At 37.2% G+C, this 21052-nt stretch overlaps 1 protein-coding gene across 36 annotated transcripts in view; it reads left to right on the top strand.

Moving 5' to 3' along the window:
* KDM6A (lysine demethylase 6A) overlaps nt 1-21052 on the top strand; it is a 151768-nt gene that overhangs the window by 116993 nt on the left and 13723 nt on the right. For all 36 annotated transcript variants that reach the window (XR_015284061.1, XR_015284063.1, XR_015284062.1 and 33 more), the window contains 7 exons: nt 12882-13011; nt 14495-14600; nt 15353-15558; nt 17963-18027; nt 18126-18200; nt 19503-19651; nt 20633-20747. Coding sequence is in view for 32 of the 36 variants with exons in the window: in XM_086879682.1 (XP_086735808.1) it covers nt 12882-13011; nt 14495-14600; nt 15353-15558; nt 17963-18027; nt 18126-18200; nt 19503-19651; nt 20633-20747 (846 nt within the window). In the remaining 4 variants the exon portion in view is untranslated. The remainder of the gene's footprint in view (nt 1-12881; nt 13012-14494; nt 14601-15352; nt 15559-17962; nt 18028-18125; nt 18201-19502; nt 19652-20632; nt 20748-21052) is intronic.

Raw genomic sequence — 21052 nt, 5'->3', positions numbered from 1 at the left:
GCCATGTGTCTTCCTGTGACTCCTCATAGGTTTCTTTCCTTCCTCCTACCCATTATAATTTTTCAAGGTCCACTTCTGTGTTGGAAGACACAGATTTCCGTGGGAAACATCATTTTAATGTAAGCAAAATAGAATGGGAAAGTTGTGGAATCTTCTTCTGGATGATTTGAATTTAATGTACCGATTACCAGATGGCCAGAGTACCTCTCTCTCTTACTAAATAAAAGTGGTTATGCATTAAAAAAAGCACAATAAATCAGATTTTTAAAAGCCTAAGTTATAGTTCTAAAATACTTGGAATATTGAAATATTTTATAACATCAGCTTGTACAATCCTCAGTTTCTTCTCAAAGCCTCTATATATTTTTTCATGAAACTGACTACTGTAGAGAATATAGTTGAAAAATATGCTTTAAACTGGAAAAAAAATTTTTGACCACTGTGTCTAATGGTTTTATTTCATCATTGGTTGACATTCGGTTGGTTTGGTTGGACATCAGTATGATTTTATTTCTTGCATTTATATGACTGTTTTCTTAGAGAAGACTTGACTTCTGAAATAGGTACATTAGATCAGCAAATGTCAGATAAATTTATTGCTTCAAAATATGTATCCTTCTCATGGGGCTTACACCTAAATTTTTATAAGGAGCTTTGATACAGCTCCTACAAAAGGAAGATAAGTTGTTTGGACTTATTTTCTTCTATTCAGTAACGAGTTGTCTTGCAGGCATAGTTTGTAGGTGCTATACAAGTGCTTCTCTTTGGATAACAAACAACAGCAGCACTGTAGATGTTGAAAATGATGAACATTAAAGAATTCATGTTCAGTGTTGCTATTAAGCTCTTTCTTCAGAATCTTTTTTTCTTAATAAATCAGGCAGATTTTGTCTGTCATGACAAATCATTGTCCTCATTGCTAAAGTAATAAATTTTTAGGTGGAGGTCCAGGAGGGGACCTCAAGATCATCTCATCCATCCTTCCAAATCCCAGCTGGGCCAACTAGAGCAGATTGCTCAGGCATGTGTCCAGCCAGGTTTTAAATATTTCTACTAAATACTACTTCTGAAATGTAAGGATGGAAGGACTCCACAGTCTGGCTGGACAAAACTCTTAATGCTGGGTCACCCCTAACGTAAAAAAAAAATAAATCTTGATTTTCTTTGTACCGGTGCATGGGGTTATTCTTCCCCTGCTGCAAGATTTGTCATTTCCCTGTGCTGAATTCCCAGAGATTCCTGTTGGCCCATTTCTCCCGCCTGTTGGTGTTCCCCTGAGTGGTCACACAGCCATCTGGTGTATCAGCTTGTCCTTCAGCTCTCTACCAGAGATGGCTTTTTTGGTACTGGTGGTTTCAGCATCTATACCTCAAGACCAGGAGCTGTTCAGGTGATGGATTGTGTTATAAATACAGTTGTGCAGCAGGGTGTGAGTTTGTCATGTTGCAGTTAGGTATTTTTGGCTCTTCAAGGGTTTAGCTCTTGGGTCCATCTATATTTCAGTTGATCAGCAGTTACTCTTGGTTTTTATCTTTAGTCAGTAAGCTTGGATTACTTTAGATCTGAGGCAGACTAGATCAGGGCAAAATGTGAAAATGGCAGTGATTGCAGTGTGGTTGTGCAGATTACACGCTGTTTTCCCAGGTGTCTTCATCACTGGAAATGCAGAATGGTACAGTGTGTGGGAAGACTGGCTTGTAGAAGTTCAGATTAACACTTCTTAGTAGTGACTTGTTACAAAGTTGTTTCACTGTGGGCTACAGTGGTGTTAGAAATGCAGCAAATTCAGCCCCCCCGCAGTAGCCAGTGGCCTGTGGCAGAGGAGAATGGTTGAACCCAGAGCAATAATAACTTAAACTGCTGCAGCTAAATCTGTCAGTGTTCATCTCTGGTGTATGTGCTAGCAGGGAGCCTGTCAGGTAGTCATTAGCTTTGCAAATTCACATTTCGTGCTTGCTGCTTGCAGCCTTCTCTATGTAAAATATCTCAAAGTCCTCAGATTTTCTTGGTAGTCTCTGGGGGGATTTGCCTGCTTTCTTACAAAAAATTTATTCAAAATCCAAACAAGCTGAGAAATTCAAATGACCATTTAGTAGAGCACTGTAATTTCTGTACCTTTACAGTTGTCACTGTGTTTGAAAATGTTACCTAAGATGCCTTTAAAGTTTACAGAAGTCCTTTTAATCCTAAACATATCATTATTGAGTGTTTTGGACTGTTCTCTGCTGTTTTCCATCCTGAACTGTGTTTGCAATTCTTTTATTTGAAATGTTATTTGTATTTTTCTCTGTTAGGATTCTTGTTGGAATTTTTATCACCTCAATATATTTTACTCCAAAACATTTTATTTAGGATGTATGTTTGCTATATTTTATATAGCAAATATGGTGGTTTTGAGCATTACTCTTTTTGATATTAAAAAAATAGTATAAAAGCATGTTTATATCATTCTACAAAAAAACCCTACATCTGTTACTGTGATTGAGAGCTCATAGTTCCTAATGTTGTGGGATTTGATGAGTAATACTGATCCATGATATAGCAGTCTGCAGCTATCTGTTACCAAGATAGATTTCATAAAAAAGAGTAAAAAAAATCTTAAGGGAGTCTATTTTGTCATCTTTCAAATATTAAGTCTTACTGTAATGTTCACTTCCAAGTGATATTGCTACACATACTACATTCATAAAAATTAACAGCTGACCAGCTTTTTTTCCTTTTTTTTTTTCTTTTTTTTTTTTTAAATTGGGATCATGGATGTGTTTTTTCTAGTAGAAGTATGAAAATGAAAATAACTTCAGTGTATGGTGTTAGGATGAGTGCATTGCAAATAGGTATGATATAAACTGTTAGAGACTTTTATTTTTTCTTGAGTTTTAACTGATCTGCCTGCAAAATTGGAATGTAGCTTTCTTGAGAGAGTAATGGGAAGTGTTTCACTCTAGGGAAATGTTGCATTTTGATGTGTTTAGTGTGCTGTTGTAGGAGAGATCTGCAATGAGTGTTCGGTAGCAAAACATTTATCATTTTCGCTACAAAGTCTGTAAACCAGCAAGTCCTTGTGTTTGTGCTCTTTGATGGAGGTGTAGTGTTAATTTCCAAGATACAAGAAGGCTTGTAAAGGTGTTTCACTTGGCTTCTTACAGCCAGTACCAGGCTCACAGAATCGTAATTTTTCAAGGGAGGTAAACTGATACTTTGTCCCGTGTAGTTTGCAGACAGCTCAAAAGCTGTTAGATGTGCTTTTTTTTTTCCTTTCTTTCATACGGAGTAGAGATTGAGAGCTCCCTCTTCAGCCTCTCTGCACCTTCATTCAGCAAGGCAGAGGATTTAGAAGCTGGATGAGAGGGAAGGGTGGGCAGTGGGAAAAGAGGAGAGACTTGGGGTTTTTTTTTAGCAACTCTGAGGTCAATTAATGAATCAGTCTGGACTATATTTACAGGTTTAGAGACAGGATTGCTTCTAGGCAAGCAATGCTTTCTGGAAACTCTGCATATGTCTGCTAATAATAGCAAGAGATTGAGAAACACAGTAACCCACCTGTGCTAGAACTGGTTACCTGTTACTTCATACTAATATACATTATAAATCTATGTATAAATACTACATAATGTATTGTTAGTGAGGGGTTTTTCCCTGCCATTCTGCTATGTCTGACAGCTTATATTCATGAAGTTGAAGACAGGGATTTCTCAGGCTTTTACTGAGTAACTGATTAGCCCTTGCTTTAAGATGTGCAGGCATACACATGACAGCTCTGGAGCAGAATTTTGGGCAGAGCATCCTTCTTACAGCTGTTGTGAGCTGTTTTATGTCATGACTGACATAAAAAAAAGTGTCTGTGAGGGAGAATTTCAAAAGATAATCTGCTGAAAGGCCTGCTAATTTGACAAAAAAGCCACAATTTACACATAGTAAAATGGAAGATGTTTACATGCCAATATATCAGATATTATGAGCTTCAATATTGCATGTTGACCTCTTTTTTTAGCACAGTTTAAGGTAATGCAAAAACAAAGAATTGAAAGTACTTCCCATGGGACTGATTATATTTTGGTGCAGTCTCTGCAAGTTGTATCTTGAGGTTTGAATATGAATTTGTGATCAAAAGTGTTGATTTTTAGAATTACTGTAAAAACTGCAGAGAGGCTACCCACAGAAGAAAACATGAAAATAATATATTTTTTTCCTTAAAAAAAACAACAAACAACAACAAAGAGACCCTAAATTGCAACAGATAAAACGACCAGACAAGACCCCAGACACCTGTGCTGAGTGAACTTAATGCACAGGGAGAGAGGGGAGTTGTCCTGTACACTATGTTGGTCCTTAAATGTATTCATGTCTGTCAGTTGTTACATACATACCCTTATTTTATTTGCTATGTTCAGAAAGACGTTCTGGTTTCATCTCTAATATGGATAATTATATTCTGTTATCTTCTGGCATATTCTTCTTGCTATCTGACAATAGTCACTCGATACAATCTGTTGCCCTGTTGTCTTGAATGGTATTCTTTAGGCAAAAATAGACATTTTGACAGGTAGGAACAGGTGGATATAACTTGGATTTTTTTATAGCTGGAGCACTAGATTAATTATTTTTATTTTCTTCCTCATTATTCTGCATTTGGCTCTGTTTACTATATGCTTGCTTCAAAACCAGGGTGTTTATATTCATTGTAAATCGCACTGAAGTCCTCAAATGTCTATTTGTTAATTTTTTTTTTCTTCAGATGCTTTCAGATTTAAAAAAATTTCAGATTTTGTCTAAGAGGAGCCATTTCTTGCATCTTTCAGACCCTACAGGTTTATTTGTGCTTAGAGCATAAAAGACCTGGAATTAGTAGCAGTTTGGGATTAAGTAATGCAGAGAGGTGATTCACAAGGTAACTACAATTGACCTAGTGCAGGAGAGTGAACTGCAGGATAATGAAGTTCCTCATCTCACAGGAGAGGAAGCAACATGGTAATGCTCACCACCAAAAAGTGACCTGTTAATGTTCCAAGGGTTTTGTGTGTTGCTTAAGAACAAAGGAGCATCAGAAGTATGGAAATTTGGTGTTTTTTTAAAGTGAAAGCAATTTATTAGAACAGGCATTCGGAAGTCTTGCATTACAATAAAATAAAATCAGAATTAGTTAGACAAAAATAAATGCTAAAAGACTGTCATTTTGTATTACATAAACAAGTATTGTCTTAATAAAAGCTGCTCAAGTAAAGCCATGAGGTGAAAGGAGATGCTTTGTATCATAAAATGCAAAACACATGCCAAAGAGAAAACTCCGTTTTAGTCTTCTTTATTACGTGTGAATAGGTTGTCTGCTCTGTAGAAACAGGCTTGGTAAATGCTTTGTTTTGCCAAAGACTAAAGTGAGCTCTTAAGCAGGGCAAGATAATTGTGGAGGCTGAAAAGTTTCTTTATATCCATCTTCCTTGGTGCGAATGTTGAGGAAATATTTAACAGAGCCCCATTCTGTTGGTGGGGTGAAATGAGGTTGTTGAGGAGGCTGAGAAGGGGTCAGACATGGGGTGCTGGCACAGCAATTGATACTTGTACAAGGAACTTCCCTTGAAGGGCCAGACAATGTCACTGAAAAGCCACAAGGAATTGAGAAATGCAGGAGCTGAGCTATTGACTCAGATATGCAAATCTCATTAAGATGCTGCTCTGGAGAACAGTAGGGTGGCTCATCTTGTTAAACTGCTGCAGGAGTGTAGGGATGAAAAGGAATGGAGGAGGTGATTCTGGGAAGTGTGATTTGGTTAGGTTTCCCTACCAATAAAACTGGTCACAACAGTAAATTTTAAGGTGGTTATAAACCAACTAAATTATGTTTGGTAAACTGTTTACATAGTAAAGTAAAATTCTTTAAGCCTCTGAGCAAATTAACAGATAAGAGTGCACTATTTATCCTTCCTGAGATGCCTAGAGAAAATCTCCTGTTAAGATCATTTAAAAAAAAAAACAAACCAGCAACAACAAAACAACGGAAAACCAACACAACCCCAAGTAATTTCTAAGCATAAATGAAGACCATGTAATTAAAAGAAGAAAATATGCAAAGAATAACTGCTCTGAGTTTGTTATTAGAAAAGCCGATTTTTAATAGGGGGAAAAAAGACCAGTGTGCTTCTTGGTCTGGTGGTGTATCAGGTTTCTTTAAAGAGACTGTTATCAAAAGCTCCTTCCTGTGCCTCTTAGCAATGTAAGTATCTTTTCCCTATGAGCAATCTTTCTGAAAGGAGAATTAATGAAACATTATCACAAGACTTGAGATTTAACACTCGAGGTGTTTATTTCTACTGAAGTGAAACCAGCTGATTTCTCACTCAGTGTTTCAGCTGGTGCATCTAATTAACATCCCAGAGTAGGGATAAAAGCCCAGTATCCATCTCAGTTAAGAGAGAATCAGTTGTCCTTTCTAAAACTGATCTGTTTACTTTAAGCAGTGTAGAAAAGTTCCTGAGTTGACTTATATTGTTTCTCATAAAAGAAGTAAGAAATGTCTTGGTTATTTTTTTTTTCCCTCATTATTTATTAAATTTTGTTCACAGCCTTGAAAGAACAGGCAAAGGGCCCAAACAAAACTTAGAGGTAGGAGGTCCTCAGACAGTTCTGAAGAGCCCAGCTGGGTAACTGGGCAACTTTGTGTGAGCTGGAAGTTGTCCATGTCATTTTTATGGTGATAAATGGACTCATTTGACAACTCTGAAGCATTTCTGAACTTGAAAGCTCTACCAATTTGGCATGATTGGGGAAGGCAGATGAGAGGTGTAAGTTTTACTCGAATGTGTATACAAAGGGGCTAATATGGCCTTTTTACAGTTCTTTTTTCTTGGTGTTCAAAGAGGGAGAATATAGAGCAATCCATAGAGAAAAGTGACAGACCAGGAGAGATGAGCTGCATCTCAAGAGGCCTTGTAAAATGATAAACATATGGGGCAGCAACCAGAGGAATTTTTCCATGGAAAGGGTGATAAGACATTGGAATGGGCTGTCCAGGGAGATGGTGGTGTCACTGTCCCTGGAGCTGTTCAGGGAACAACCCAAGGTGGCAAGTGGTGCCATGGTCAAGGTGACAAAGTTGTTTGGTCAGAGGTTGGACTCCATGAGGAGACACAGAGGTCTTTTCCAACCTTAATGGTTTGATGATTCTGTGAAGGTGGTCTGAGCTAAACAGACTGGAAGAAGGTCTGATGAATGGCCAGCCATTTACTCAAGGGCAGTAAATCCATTTCCTGAGGAGGAGTGGGAATTGCAGTGCAGAAGCTGAAGTGGGCAGACTTCTCCTTGCTTTGAGGGCTCTGTGGGAGCCTGGGCAGAAGAAATTTCTTCTGTCCTTACTGAAGGTGCTGCTCCCTGAGCCTGCTCTGGGAAGTCAGTGAGTCACTAGCTTGAGAGCTCCGTGGTCCACTGGAAAAGAGCCTAAATCTGTACTTCGTGAAGGAAGGACCTGGATTAAATTAGTATTTTGTTCTTAAAAACAACAAAAGCAATTATTGTTTTATTGGGAATTTTATTTACAGACAAAAGGCATTTTTGCTTTCAAGACAGAATTGCTCAGTTCCTCCAAGGGCGCATTATGTCTGGCAAGTGAACTTCACCTTAGCAAAAGTTTTACAAATAACATTTGAAATACTGTGATTTCACAGGCTAAACACTGCTTAGAATAAGAGAGTCTATTTGTTCAAAAGGCAAATACCAAACTCTGAAGATAGGAAGCAGAATTATCCCAGAATTATCTGTAAGTAAAAAAAAACAAAAACAAAAAACCATGGGAAAATTTACAGTTCAGAGGGAAAGGCAAGTATATGAAAAAGTTTGGTGCCACTTGTTATAATGCTTTTCGTATGTAAGTCATTGATGTGCTTGTTTGTCTTACAGCCTCAGAGCAAGGTGATTAGCAAATGAAATAGAGAGGAAAGATGTAAAAGTCATTAAGGAAAAAAAAAAAAGAACATTATTTCTTACATAACATGTAATTAACCTATGAAATTCACTGCCAACCTGTACTATTGAGGTCAAAACCAGCACAGAATTCAAAAATAATTAGAAATACATTTGCATAATGAGAAAATCCACAGTTCTATTGTAGGATTTTCTGTAGTTTCACGAAAGATCTCTGGGAGTATTGCCAGCTAGGACCTGGTTGTGAAAGGCTAGGGTAGAGAACTGCATGATAAACAGGTTGTGTAATTATCTTGGATTTACTTACTAAATGCATTACTTGCATTTAAGCATAATGTGTAAGCTTGACTTGACTTCTTTATATTCCCTTTGAGAGCTCATCTCTATCCCCTGGCTACAGAAGGAGCTTGGGGAGGGGAAGCTGAGCTGGGTGTTGTGTGTAACCACCTCCTTCCCAGGCTGCTAGGGATTGACAGGCGTTTTTCTGTGGTTTTGTAATAACTCACAGTAAGAAAGCAACTGATTGTATCTGCTAATTGTGAAGGGTGGGTGTTTGTGGTTTGAACCAGGAGTGCTGTGCAGCCCAGTGCTTCAGCTGATTTCCTTCTGCAGGCACGTTTTGAAAATGTCTTGTTCCTTCCTCTTTGTAGATAAATTAATTCTGATAGAATTGAGATAAAGTATCAAATAAATCCATAGTTCCTTGTGTTCGTTTTAAATGTGATTTTTATTGGGGGAAGAGAGGGTATTAATTTTGTTCTTCTGAATAACTGTAATCTCTTGAGAAGTAAAACCTAGTTAATTCTCATACAGCTAATCCTCAAATAATAATTCACTTAGACTGACTTCACAACAAAAATAACTGCTTTAGCACAAATGCTTGTAACTTACTCTGTTTTGACCTGTAAATTGTACCTAATATTCAAATGTGTAGATAACTGGAAGTTGTGTAGGAACTTTTCATTATCACAGAAAAGTCGTTATCTCCTGAATAGAAACAAAAAGGGGAAATATTTTTTAAAGTATTGAAGCTAAGAATTCTAAAAACACAGAAATTATGTTTGGAAGAGGAAAACCTGTAGACAAAAACAAACAAGAATAAAAAAAAATAATGCCCGCACAGAAGTATTAGCATGCTCAGTAAGACAAGAGTGTTCAGTAAATATTTTTGTTCTATGCTTGGGAAAAAGGCAGATAAAATGTTCACATCATGGAATATACTCTCTTTTCAATGAGAAGGTTAAACAGCAGTTACACTTAAATTTGTCATTTTTAAGTCAGAGGCCCAGATAACATACATCTGTGAACTCTGAAAGAGCAAGCCAAAGAACTGTTTATAATTCATATAGATTTTTTTTTTAACAGTTCTTGGAAAACAGGAAAAGTTCCAGAGGACTTGAAGAGTACACTTCCTGAGAAATAGACATAATTCTCTCATTCTGTGACCTAAGTGTTGAATGAAACAATAAAAATACTGAGGTGATTAATTTAATAAATGTAAAGAATTGTAATTATTGATAAATGATTCTTGGTTCTGGGAAAATAAGTTTCATCCTGCTAACTTGAATGTGTTTTGTGGTAGAGTTTTTATTTTAAAATAGAAATAAAATGAGCATAGCTGTGTAACACACCTTTAAATCTGCATTACACTTTTTTTTTTTTTGGTCAGGTGGGATGGTGCAGAATTAATCCTGTACCTAAAAAGTGCCTGGCAACTGCTTGATAAGTGTTTTGTGGGTTGCAGTTGAAACTGTGTCACACCTGGGCTTCTGGTCAGCTGTAAGGAAATGTAAGACTGAAGGCTGTAAACTGTCTCTTAAAAGCTGTGGGAATGTATCCTAGAAAACAGTAAACCATAATTAAAAGAGGTGTTCTAATGAATGTGCCGACTGCTTAGTCAAGCATCCCAGGCTTATTCAAGGGATCCCATGACTACATTAAAAAATCACAAGCATCCAGTGACAGGACAGGAGGCCATGGTCTTAAGCTGTGTCAGGGGAGGTTTAGGTTGGACATCTGGAGGAGTTTCTTCCCAGAAAGGCTGGTTAGACATTGGAGTGGGCTGCCCAGGGGGACGGTGCAGTCACCATCCCTGGAGGTGTTCAAGGAAAACTGGACGTGGCACTCAGGGCCATGGTCTGGGTGACATGGAGGTGACTGGTCATGGATTGGACTCAGTGATCCCAGAGGTCTTTTCAAACTTAAATGATTGAGTGATTTTTGTGAAGTTAAGGCACCAGTTTCATCCTCAGTGGTTGATGTTCTCCTGAGCACGGCAGTTTGAGTTCGGTCCTCGGGGCAAAGCGCTCCCGTGAGTTGTTGCTTTCACCCCTGGAGCGATTTGCAGTGTCCCAGGTGCTGTGGCTGTGGCTCGGGACAGGCTGCACATCTCTGGGCACACCTGTCCTGCCCCTCTGAGCCTGGCAGCTGCTCCTGCCCTCTCTTCCCACTGTGGGAATGAAGGGTGCTGTCTATGCACAGTCCACAACGAGTCCGTTTCCTGTGGAAGTCAACCTGAATGAATGAAGCTTGTCCTTCTCTTCATTCCTTCGTCACAGATGACTGGGTATCCAGTTTCTTTTGGGGGATAAATGAGGCTTGTTCTGTCTTGAGCAGTGCATGTTGCCTCTTTCAGCATTTCACTGTGAATTCCTCCACAAAAACTGCATTCTTGAAACTGAAATATGTGTGATTTTTGGCACAGTTGCTGTGGTCAAAAAGGGTCTTTCACTTGCCTTGCGCTGGCTGTAGTTCCGTATTTCCGAAAGTGGGGAGGCTGGCAGTGGATACTCACACCGTGATAGCAAATATTTTTAGTATTTCTATAGTGCTTTAATAATTTCTATTGCTCTGTTTGGCACACTAACAATTACAGAATTATTCTTTAATAGCTCTCTTGCCTTGTTATTAATAGTAAGATACTCTGATTCATAGGTAAAAAAAGATGATAGGAAAAAAAATTATGATAGAGTGAAGCTGGTCTGTTAAAGATAATTTTAAATATTCTGCCCATCTGTTTCCTGTGCCAATTAAATTATTAATGTTTTGCTATCTCAGCTTTGCTTTTCTTTGTCCATTTTCCTCTTAAAATTTCGACATTGAGTTTTAGTAGCTTAATAGGAAATAATAGCATGGAATTGGTAATACCAGCTTCAAGTACTGGGTTTATGAGATATCTTTGTTCATCTGATCTTCTCCCTTGTGCTGTTTCTTTCCCATTCTCTACATTTTCAGACCTGTAGTTTCACCAAGTGTACAGAAGTTTCTCCTCTCTCTGTTGTCCCCCTTCCATGAAACCCCCATGTGCTCTGGCTTTACTGAGCTTTCACTGTGATTGCCTTGTTGTGACTGCAGCAGCTCACGTCCTTTTGGTTCTGAACAATGTCCCTATTTTTCATTTTTTCTCATTTTTCTTGACTTAGACATTTCCTGAGAACTGTTTATCAATGCAAACTGAATTTGGTCAAAGTTCTCGCTTGTATTTCATACTATGCATTTGTTTTTCTTGGTTTTATTTCCCTGTGTGGTAATGCAGAGGTTATAGTAACGTCTGGTACCCGCTGTTAGGATTCTAGTTTCACTTTGCATAGATGGTCTGAATCTCAGGTTCATGCAGCTGTGGCCAATAAATTTTTGTGTGGTGATGATTTTACATTGCCTAGTTATTTTTGGGGTTTTTTTTTGTTGCCTTTTTTTTTGTCTATGTGGGGACAATGAAGCCTTTGCAGTAACTACATCAGACATTAAGCGCTGTTTTGCCAAGTTGGATGATGACTAATCAAAGCTTCTGCATCACTCTTTCACTTTCTTGGAAGTAAGATTCTGGCACTGGGCTCACCTAGCACAAGGAGTGAGCTGTGTGACAGGTGTGCTTTGGGGTGTGTGATGTTTTAACCATTTTGTTTGAAGTGTTTGTCATGTCAGTCTGTCTGATCTGAAGCCCCAAGTCCATCTTATGTGTTCTGCAAGCTCGATTTGAAGCAGTGATCTCATGATCCAGTATCTGGCTGTACCACGTTTCTCAGTTTTAGAAACAAATTTTGATCACTGGGAGTTTCATCTGATAAAAAAGCCGTGTTTTTTGCTGCAGACTGTTACAAAAAATGAAAAAAAAATAGTACCCAGTGAATTTTATGAAGATCTATGACTAAATTACACATTAGAAACATCCTGTTTTGTGGGATGTAACAACGGTGAATCAAAGGAGGTTGGAAGAAGGATTTGAACAGTGTTTAGTGGGAAGAATTTTGAAATAGTTGAGTAATTTTTAACAAGAATGTAAGAGATGGTTTTGTCAGTACAGTCAGTCCCAGTGATGGTGACCGAGTATTGACTACAGGCTAAGCTCAGAATGGAGACTTTTCAGGTCATCCATTATAGGAAAAGTTACACATCCAGTGGGTCCTGGAGTGACACACACGGGCTGACACAACAGCTCACTGTGGGTGGGGCCTCTCCCTTGCTCCTCCAAAAAATGGATTATGCAGCAGTGGCACCTTCTGCTTCAAAATGTGTAAGGCAGGGAGGGGTAGGTGTGGTTCAGTATCTGTGGTGTAGCTCTAGTTGGATTTGTGACTCAGCAGTTTTTTGGCTGAGATATTTTCTGGCTTCTGCTCTATTACCTCAGCTCCTATGGAATGATTGTCCACCTGCTAAGGTTCTTGTCCATTTCCAGTTCAAACTTTTTCCTGTTAAATTTTATCAAATGTGTCATGCTTGCTTTTATTTAAAATGGCTGTATTTTTAACTAATAGTGGTGATGTTGCAGATTCAGCAGACAAAGTGGGAATAAGCTTGAATAATACCAAATTATACACAGAAAATTCTTGATTAAAACACACGAGCTTTATTTGCATCTTAAATTATGGTTTCTCCTTACACAACGTTATTTTGCATAAGAGATTATTACACTGATACACATTTATTTTATTTGTCAAGTATTGACAGAGACAGCTCTTGTTTCCTTTTAGGAATCTGGGTAAAAATGGCTTATCTAACAGTAGTATTCTATTGGATAAATGCCCACCTCCACGACCACCGCCTCCACCGTACCCTCCCTTGCCAAAGGACAAGCTGAATCCACCTACACCTAGTATTTATGTAAGTAAATCTAGTGGCAGAAGTATATTGCTGCCTGTCTTTTGTAATTGTTTGGATATCTGAATTACATAATGTAATTATTTTAAAGATGCTCTCTTCATCACTGAGTTCTAATTACGGTGCTTTTCAAACTGATATATAAGCAGGAGAAATGCTAACCTGAAAGATTTTGAGACATAGTTTGAGTCTTAAAGGACATAAAAATTAAGAATTGGAGTAAACAAAAGGAAAAATACTTCAGATTTTTTATGTTTAATTCTCAAATATTGGCAGAATAAGCAAAACCATTCATAATATACAATGCACAGTATTTCAGAAATGTATGTACAATTTTTTGCGAGAGACAGCTTATGTATAAATGAGTGAGTAATTAAACTTCCATAACAATCTGCTTCAAAACATAGTGAAGAAAAATGAATAAAAGTTGGGGTGATGTTAGGAACAAAATGTCACCAGGAAAAGACAGGGTTTAGTTGAGTAGTATTTTCTTATGCAAGCATTACAACTTTTGTTCTCCAAATGAAGTTTCATAACAGCTTTATTGAGCTAACTTCCTTAGTAATAGAAGAATAAATTACAGGATATCCACTTCCTTAATAGCAGAAAAATAAATTACAGTATGTCCATACAGGCAGTGTGAAAAGCTTGAGTTGGCTTTGGTCACCTCAGTCTGGAGACCAGGGGAGGCTGGCACTTGGGTCTGAGTGTGCTGAGAGCTGGGTTAGGCTGCACACAACAGTCCTTCCAGATGTTTTCCAGGTGTTGCACCTGAACTCATATGCCTTAATAAAAGTCCATCCCAGCTTTGTTGAGTTTTTGTTTGAGTTTGTTGACAAAGCTGGAAAGTCACCATGCTGTCACAGGCTGTGTGGCTGTGCTGCTGTTTGGGAACTCTGTGTTTTGTTTATTGCTTGAAATGCCTTCAGCATTCTAAAGCGTTCATAGCAATTAAAAAAAAAAAAAATCAGGAGGCTATAGCATAAAATTGAGGTTATAGGTGCAGAGAAGCATAAGAAAACCAAATCAAACTTCCTGGTTAACGTGAGATACATCTTTTAATGAGCGTAGTCTTTTAATTATACTGTTTCTTGTATACATTGTCTGTAAAATTAGCACTTTTTTACTTCTGAAAAGAAACTGTATTGCTCTTCAGAGAATTCTGTAGATTTAGGGAATGTACAAGACTACTGTCAGATAAAGAAATTAAGTTCAGGAAACCTGAGTTGCAAAGCTGAAGCAACCTGGGAATAATTCATGCCAAGAAACAAATTACAGTAACAAATTAATTTCAGGAGTGAACCCAGCATTTACCATAGAAAGGATTGTATGGTGTAGCTGTTCATTCCCCACAGTGCAGGGAAATGCAGAAAATTCCTTCCTGTTTTCTTTCTGTTATTTCTCTTTTGTTTTACTATTCTTTCTTGTTTTACAAATAAGGAATCTAGATTGATCTGACATCTAATATTCCATTATAATTTTGCAGTTGGAAAATAAACGAGATGCTTTCTTTCCACCTTTACATCAATTTTGTACAAATCCAAACAACCCTGTTACTGTAATACGTGGCCTTGCTGGAGCGCTTAAATTAGGTAAATTTACCTTTTTTGTTTTACTTTTTATTTGGTTTTTTGTTTACTTTGGGGATAAATTAATGTTTTTTAAAGAGTAGTCTCTCAGTTCTTAGAAGTAGATACTTTATTTCTATAGTACTGCCTTACCTGTATATTCCAAGTTGTTAGGGTAATTTGTCATTTCTCAGTTTGCTGTTGTTTCTAACCTTGGTCATGTCAAAGAAAACCCCACCAGAAATACAGCAGATTTTGTTGAGCATGGAGACAGGCTGAGCTGTGGATATGGAACTTTACAGCCAGACATTTTTCTATAAAAAACTGGATGCATGTTTTAGTGTTTAGATCTAATGATCTGTAATTTGACCGTGTGCAATGTTTTGAAGTCTCTAGATAGATAAACCATCACTGCTGGTAGGAAATGTGTTTTATGATGGAAGTACATTCATAAAGCTCTGCTCTGAAAAATACTTTCTTGGTAATAGATTTGAACATTGTTTGCGGTTTGTTTAGCCAAGGCATGTAAAATGTTTCTTGTAAAGTAGTCCATAGCTGCCAAGTTGTTCTGTTTCTGGTTTGTTTTTTTTTCTATTTTTCTACTGGATGTCTAGAGAAAAGGTTTTTGGGTGTCAATAATTAACATTCAGGTGGGCAGTGTCATGAAGACTAAGGGGTAAAAACTATTTTAGACTAAACCTTCTGAAAACTTCAGGAATTTTGCCGAATTTTTTTCTATTCTACCTTAATTTATTAATTTTATTGCTATTAATTAGATCTAGGACTCTTCTCTACTAAGACATTGGTAGAAGCGAATAATGAACACATAGTAGAAGTAAGGACACAACTACTGCAGCCAGCAGATGAAAACTGGGACCCCACTGGAACAAAGAAAATCTGGCGTTGTGAAAGCAGTAGATCTCATACAACAATTGCTAAATATGCACAGTACCAGGCCTCCTCATTCCAGGAGTCTTTAAGGGTAAGTTAATTGCTACTGTTCAAGACTGCATACTGACTCTGGAGCCAATTAATAATGGCTGCGGGAAAAAGCAGAAACTGCTAAGGAAAAAGAGGTGTTTCCATTAGCATGAAGAGCACAGGTAAATTTTAAAAATCTGTTTTGAATAGAAGGTCAAATAGTATATTGTTCTTCCCAAATGCTTAGTGTAAACTTCAGTTTAATAATGTAAAATTCATTGTTACTACATACTTTAAAAGTTTATTAGTTTAAGCTTTCGTGTTATAATGTAAAAATTCACATTAAAATACTTAGAACTCCAGGCTTTTTTACAATTTGGATTACTTCTAATTTCACAAGGCTTGAAATAAGATTTCTTTGTTCTTCCTACTATCCTGAATTAATTTGGATGTGGCTTATTAGAAGTTTACACTAATACTAGTCTTTTGTTGAGTTCCAGATATAACAGTTCCTATTTAGTTTAAAAGTTTTTATGCTTATGTGACAGAGTGAAGTATTAGAAATAATATTTCCCCTTCCTGCCTTGGCAGAGGGGTTGGACTCCATGATCTCCAGAGTTCCCTTCCAACTCTGTTCTCTTACTCTGGGATTCTGTGAAATGTGTTTGGTATTTTTAACATTTTTTATTGAAGTTGTGAGCACATTCTTGACACTGGCTATCAGCACTCCTTGGAGGCTTATGTTACCTGGTGTTGCAAAAAGATGGGGCTATGGTAGAACTAAGACAAAAAGGTAATTTTGGCCAGTTGTTTGTTAGAAAATAGGGAAAAGGTTAGTGTGGGGAATTGATTATTGCAGTTTTCACTGTCTTTACACAGAAACAGGAATGATTTCAGTAAGAAGGGAAAGATAAATTCTAAATTTAATTTTTGTGCATTAGAGGAAAGGATTAGAAACAAAGAAATCAATTGCTAGTTGAAGAGAACAGAAGGGAATCTAGTCCTAAGGCTTTGAGCTGGTGCAGGATGAAGAAAAGAAAAAGGAATAGCATGGGAAGTGGGGGGCATGGGAAACTTCTAGAACTTGGGATTTTTCTACCTGTGTAGTGGTAATAAAGTTCAGTAGGATATTGGCTGAAGTTTTCTGGTGGCTGAAGTTTCTAGTGCCCCTTGAGCAGAGGCACCAGTGGTGTGTTCTGTATGTCATTCCACAGGCTGGAGGACATTACATCACTGGAACATAATTATCTGTCTGTCTATCTAATCTATCTATCATCTCATCTCTATATCTCCATTTATCTATTTTTGTTTAAAATTATACATAATTTAGCACATGCCACTGAAAGCCTCAGCTTTGGAAACTGGTGGTAAAATGCAATACATAAAATAGCTTTTAAGAGTGACGATTTTAATTTTCCCCCTGGAAATTAGAAAGACACTGTATGTATGTCCTTTGCCTAACACTGCTCTGACCTGTCCTTAGGTGACTTTCCAGTGTTTAAATGAAAGCTTTATTTCTCCTTTCTATAGCCACAGTTCTTTTGGCTTGCCCTAAGTGATCTTTTTTCTTTATTCCTGTAACAACTATTATGTTGCTTTTCTAACATGTCTTGCAGCATTTGATAAATCCATCATCAGTAGGTTCCTTTTTGTTTCTCTTTGTCCTTCATTCAAAGGAAGAATAAGACTTTCTCAGGTACACAGGGCACTTTGAGATTTAACAACAATCCCATTCAAAGCCAGAGATCTTTGGATAGAATCCAGACAGTTCCTTCTTCCTTTTTCTCTTTCTTTTTCCTTCTATGTCCATATACTTGCCAAAATAGAAGTCTTTAGAATAGGGTTTTGAGCACAGTCTGCTAAAAAGATCAAATTGCATCATTTAATACTGGTTGGATTTTTTCCACTAGTCATGGTCTCAGCTACTGCTAGTGCTAAAATAGCATATGGCTATGAAAAATTCAAAAGATTTTATATAATGGATTTTATTAAATTAGTTTTATAAATATTAGTCATCCTAATTTCCTGTCAGAATACCTGGTTGACTTTTAAGGAAGGTAGATGTTCTTATTTGAAAATGTTAAGAGAATTCTTTAATACTGGATTCCAGGTCACTCTCATAATGAAGCAAACCAATATACTCATTTCCAACTTGAATGCAGGCCAGCAGAAATATTTGCAGTATAGACATTTTCTGTTGTCCTGGCCTGAGTGTCATGGAATCTGCAGCCATGAAGAATTTTTTTTCAATTCATTTGACTAACTTTTCCTACTTTTGCAAGGAAGAAATGTTGACACAAAATCTTAGGCATGGATAGTTCAAAGATTGTGTCAGTATCTTGAAACAATTGTACTTACATCTGTGTCCATGTTATCATTTCATACCTATATATTTTATATGTTCTTGTGTGTGTGTGTGTATATATATATATATGTAAAAACATTTTTAAAATTGCATTTTATAGGAGGAAAATGAGAAGAAGAGTCACCACAAGGACCACTCAGATAATGAATCCACATCTTCTGATAAGTAAGTGTGGTGTAACTCTTAATTCTGTAGTTGGTAATATGTGCTATTTTACATCCTTCCCCTTTCACATTTGCCTGATAAATTTGTTACATTTGCAGCTCTGGGAGGAGGAGAAGAGGACCTTTTAAAACAATCAAGTTTGGGACCAACATTGACCTGTCAGATGACAAGAAGTAAGTTGATTACAGTTTCTCCTGCTCACAGTGGGATTCTACATGATGATAATCCTTCTGGAAATCCAGCGTAGTATTCTCAGACATCAGTCAGTCTGTTGATAAATTCCAGTTGCACACCCCATTTTCACAATGAAATGGTTACCTTTGATCTTCAAACTATTGTTACAAGTCCTCCACATCCTGAAATATCTTTTCAGACTTCCCAGGATTTTTGATTTTCCAGAAATGAGTTTAAACATCTATCAGAAACCATTCTTTCTAATCCTTCTTCTAATCCATTCCCTTTGTTTCATTGTGAGGCTTTAAATTGTTTGCTTACTACTTAATTACTTCTGACAACACCCAAGTTTTTAGTTTTTGCATAGAAATTGTAAGATTAAAGGGTTTTTTTTCTTTTTAGGTTTGAATTTTTGCTATTCATGGGGTTTTTTTTCCTTTCATTCATACTGTCACCTATTTCCACCTTTTCATAACTCTTGCTTCTTTATCCAGTAACAGGGTTCAAAATATGTAGCAAAGAGACCAGACCAGTGCTTACCTGGGAGTAAGCCATGATACCTCTCAAGAGCCTCAAAAAAAATTGAGTATTACTTAAACTATATATCCTTCTGTCAATAGATGAAGGCAGCATAGAAGATACTATAAATACTCTGGAAGCATGTTTTTATTGTCCAGTAATAGTTATTTAGTTCAATCTCTAGTTAATACATACTTCCATCAAAGACCCAACATGTCTAGGCTATCAGTCCCACCAGCTGCAGTACAAAATTCTGGTCTACTTCAGTCTTAAGAAAAGAAATTTATAGTGTTTGGGGAGCAAGGGCCACTTAAGATGGTGACATCTTCTGTGGCAGAGTCATTAAAGGATCAACATGTGCTTAGAGGTTGCTACAGAGTTTTAGATACTGATGCCATTTTTCTATGTAGGAAATTCCATCTGTAGATGTAAACTAGTTGATAATTAACTGTTACTCTGAACAAGCTGTTGGGAGAGAGACTTCAAATGAAGCCAAGCATAACTGACCTGAGGCTCGTAGGAATTGGATTTCGATGCTTGAAATAGTTTTTGTAGGATACCAGATAGATGTCAGATATTCTGAGCTGTAGTTTCAACTTTTGCTACAAAATTGTTTCCCCTCAACTAGCCTGTCAGATCTGTGATTGTATTTGGAAATATTTTAAAATTGAAAGAGTAACACAGATACCTGTGCTAACAATTTTTTGAGAATGTTTATGTTTCCCAGACTCTTCTAAGAGTTTCAGGGATTCACAGTTTGTCAATTTGCTATTTTGCTGCAGGTGGAAGTTGCAACTCCATGAACTGACAAAACTTCCTGCTTTTGTACGTGTGGTATCAGCAGGAAATCTTCTAAGCCATGTTGGTCATACCATCCTGGGCATGAACACAGTGCAGCTCTACATGAAGGTTCCAGGAAGCAGGACACCAGGTGAGTATAATCATCATAATCGCATGAAAAATCAGGTTCTACTGTGGGGTGTTGGATTTAACTGCACTGCAGATTTCCTATATCTTACAGCATGCCTAAACGTGATAAACATACATATTCAATATTTTTATAGTTCCTAGTTAACTTTGCATGTTCAAAGCACTTATGGTGGAGATTTCTGGATTTCTGCACTGCTAGGGAATTGTCCTTAGTTACTCCTGCATGCAATATAGTGGATTCTTTAAGGAGCAAAATAAAGTTGGGTTTATATGCATGGACAGTATTTGTATTTTACATACCTTGGAAGCTTTTAGAGGCTTCCCAAGAGGGTCTGGTGCAATCCTAGAAATCAGAGACCTCTACTTCTTTAGATTTTTACTGTCTGAGAATAGGATTCAGTCCTCCATGATGAATCGTGCTGTGTTGAGGCCCTGGACTGGGACTTGAGGAATCTGGACTAAATTTCAGGGTCTGTTTTTTTCTGAAGTAAATCTTCAGAAAATTCCATTAGGGATTATATCTCAGTTTTTCCAGCTGTTTAAAGAAGATAAAATACTGGGTATTTCTACATGAATTTTGAAATCTCTTCCAGAAAGATTTTTTTACTCCTTGTCTGTTCAATGCCCGAGATCACAAAGTTTTGGACCTGACTAGGACTGTCAGGAGATAGCATGAAACAAAAAATCTGGGATTTTGAAGTATTTATTTCTACAAGAGGGAGGAACTACTGAAATATTGGTCAGATCCCCAAGACTGGTAGTGCCAATTTTGTTTTCCACAAACTAGCAAAAGCAGAATTCTCATGTCATTGGTAGCTTATCTGTGTGAAGCATCTATATAGTGTATGTGTCATATAAAATATATAAAAATACTGAAACTGTGGTGTAATTTTTTTTTAGTAAGTGTTTTTTTGTGTTTCATGGCATTGTTTTGAGAGAAAGGCCTTACATAAAATGAGTTTATTTTTCTCCTTAATTTCAGGTCATCAAGAAAATAACAACTTTTGCTCAGTAAATATAAATATCGGTCCAGGTGACTGTGAATGGTTTGTTGTCCCTGAAAGCTATTGGGGTGTCATGAATGACTTCTGTGAAAAGTAAGCTGAATGTACTGTTTTTCTCTCTTACCAAATTTTTTTGTGCTTTTCGCAGAGTTGAGGGGGGAAATTACTGAGGGTGTTCTTATTCTTTCCATGTAGTCTGAAAAGTCTTTTAAAAGTAGGTCAAAATGTGAAATCTAGAGTTCATACAAAATACCCATTTGTACAATATACAGAAACTTGGGTTGCCTGTGAAAAAAGCAAGAGCAGAATTCTCTTGTCAGAAGCAAATACAGAGTCACTGGTATTTTGGGGTGTTTTCTTGTTACATTTAGAGCTGAAGCTTCATTTGCTCAGACCCC

This window comes from Cyanistes caeruleus, chromosome 3, assembly GCF_971803275.1.
Source record: "Cyanistes caeruleus chromosome 3, bCyaCae1.hap1.1, whole genome shotgun sequence".
In the NCBI taxonomy this organism is placed as follows: domain Eukaryota; kingdom Metazoa; phylum Chordata; class Aves; order Passeriformes; family Paridae; genus Cyanistes; species Cyanistes caeruleus.
The sequence above is the reverse complement of the archived record's forward strand: the minus strand, read 5'-3'. Positions and strand labels throughout refer to the sequence as shown.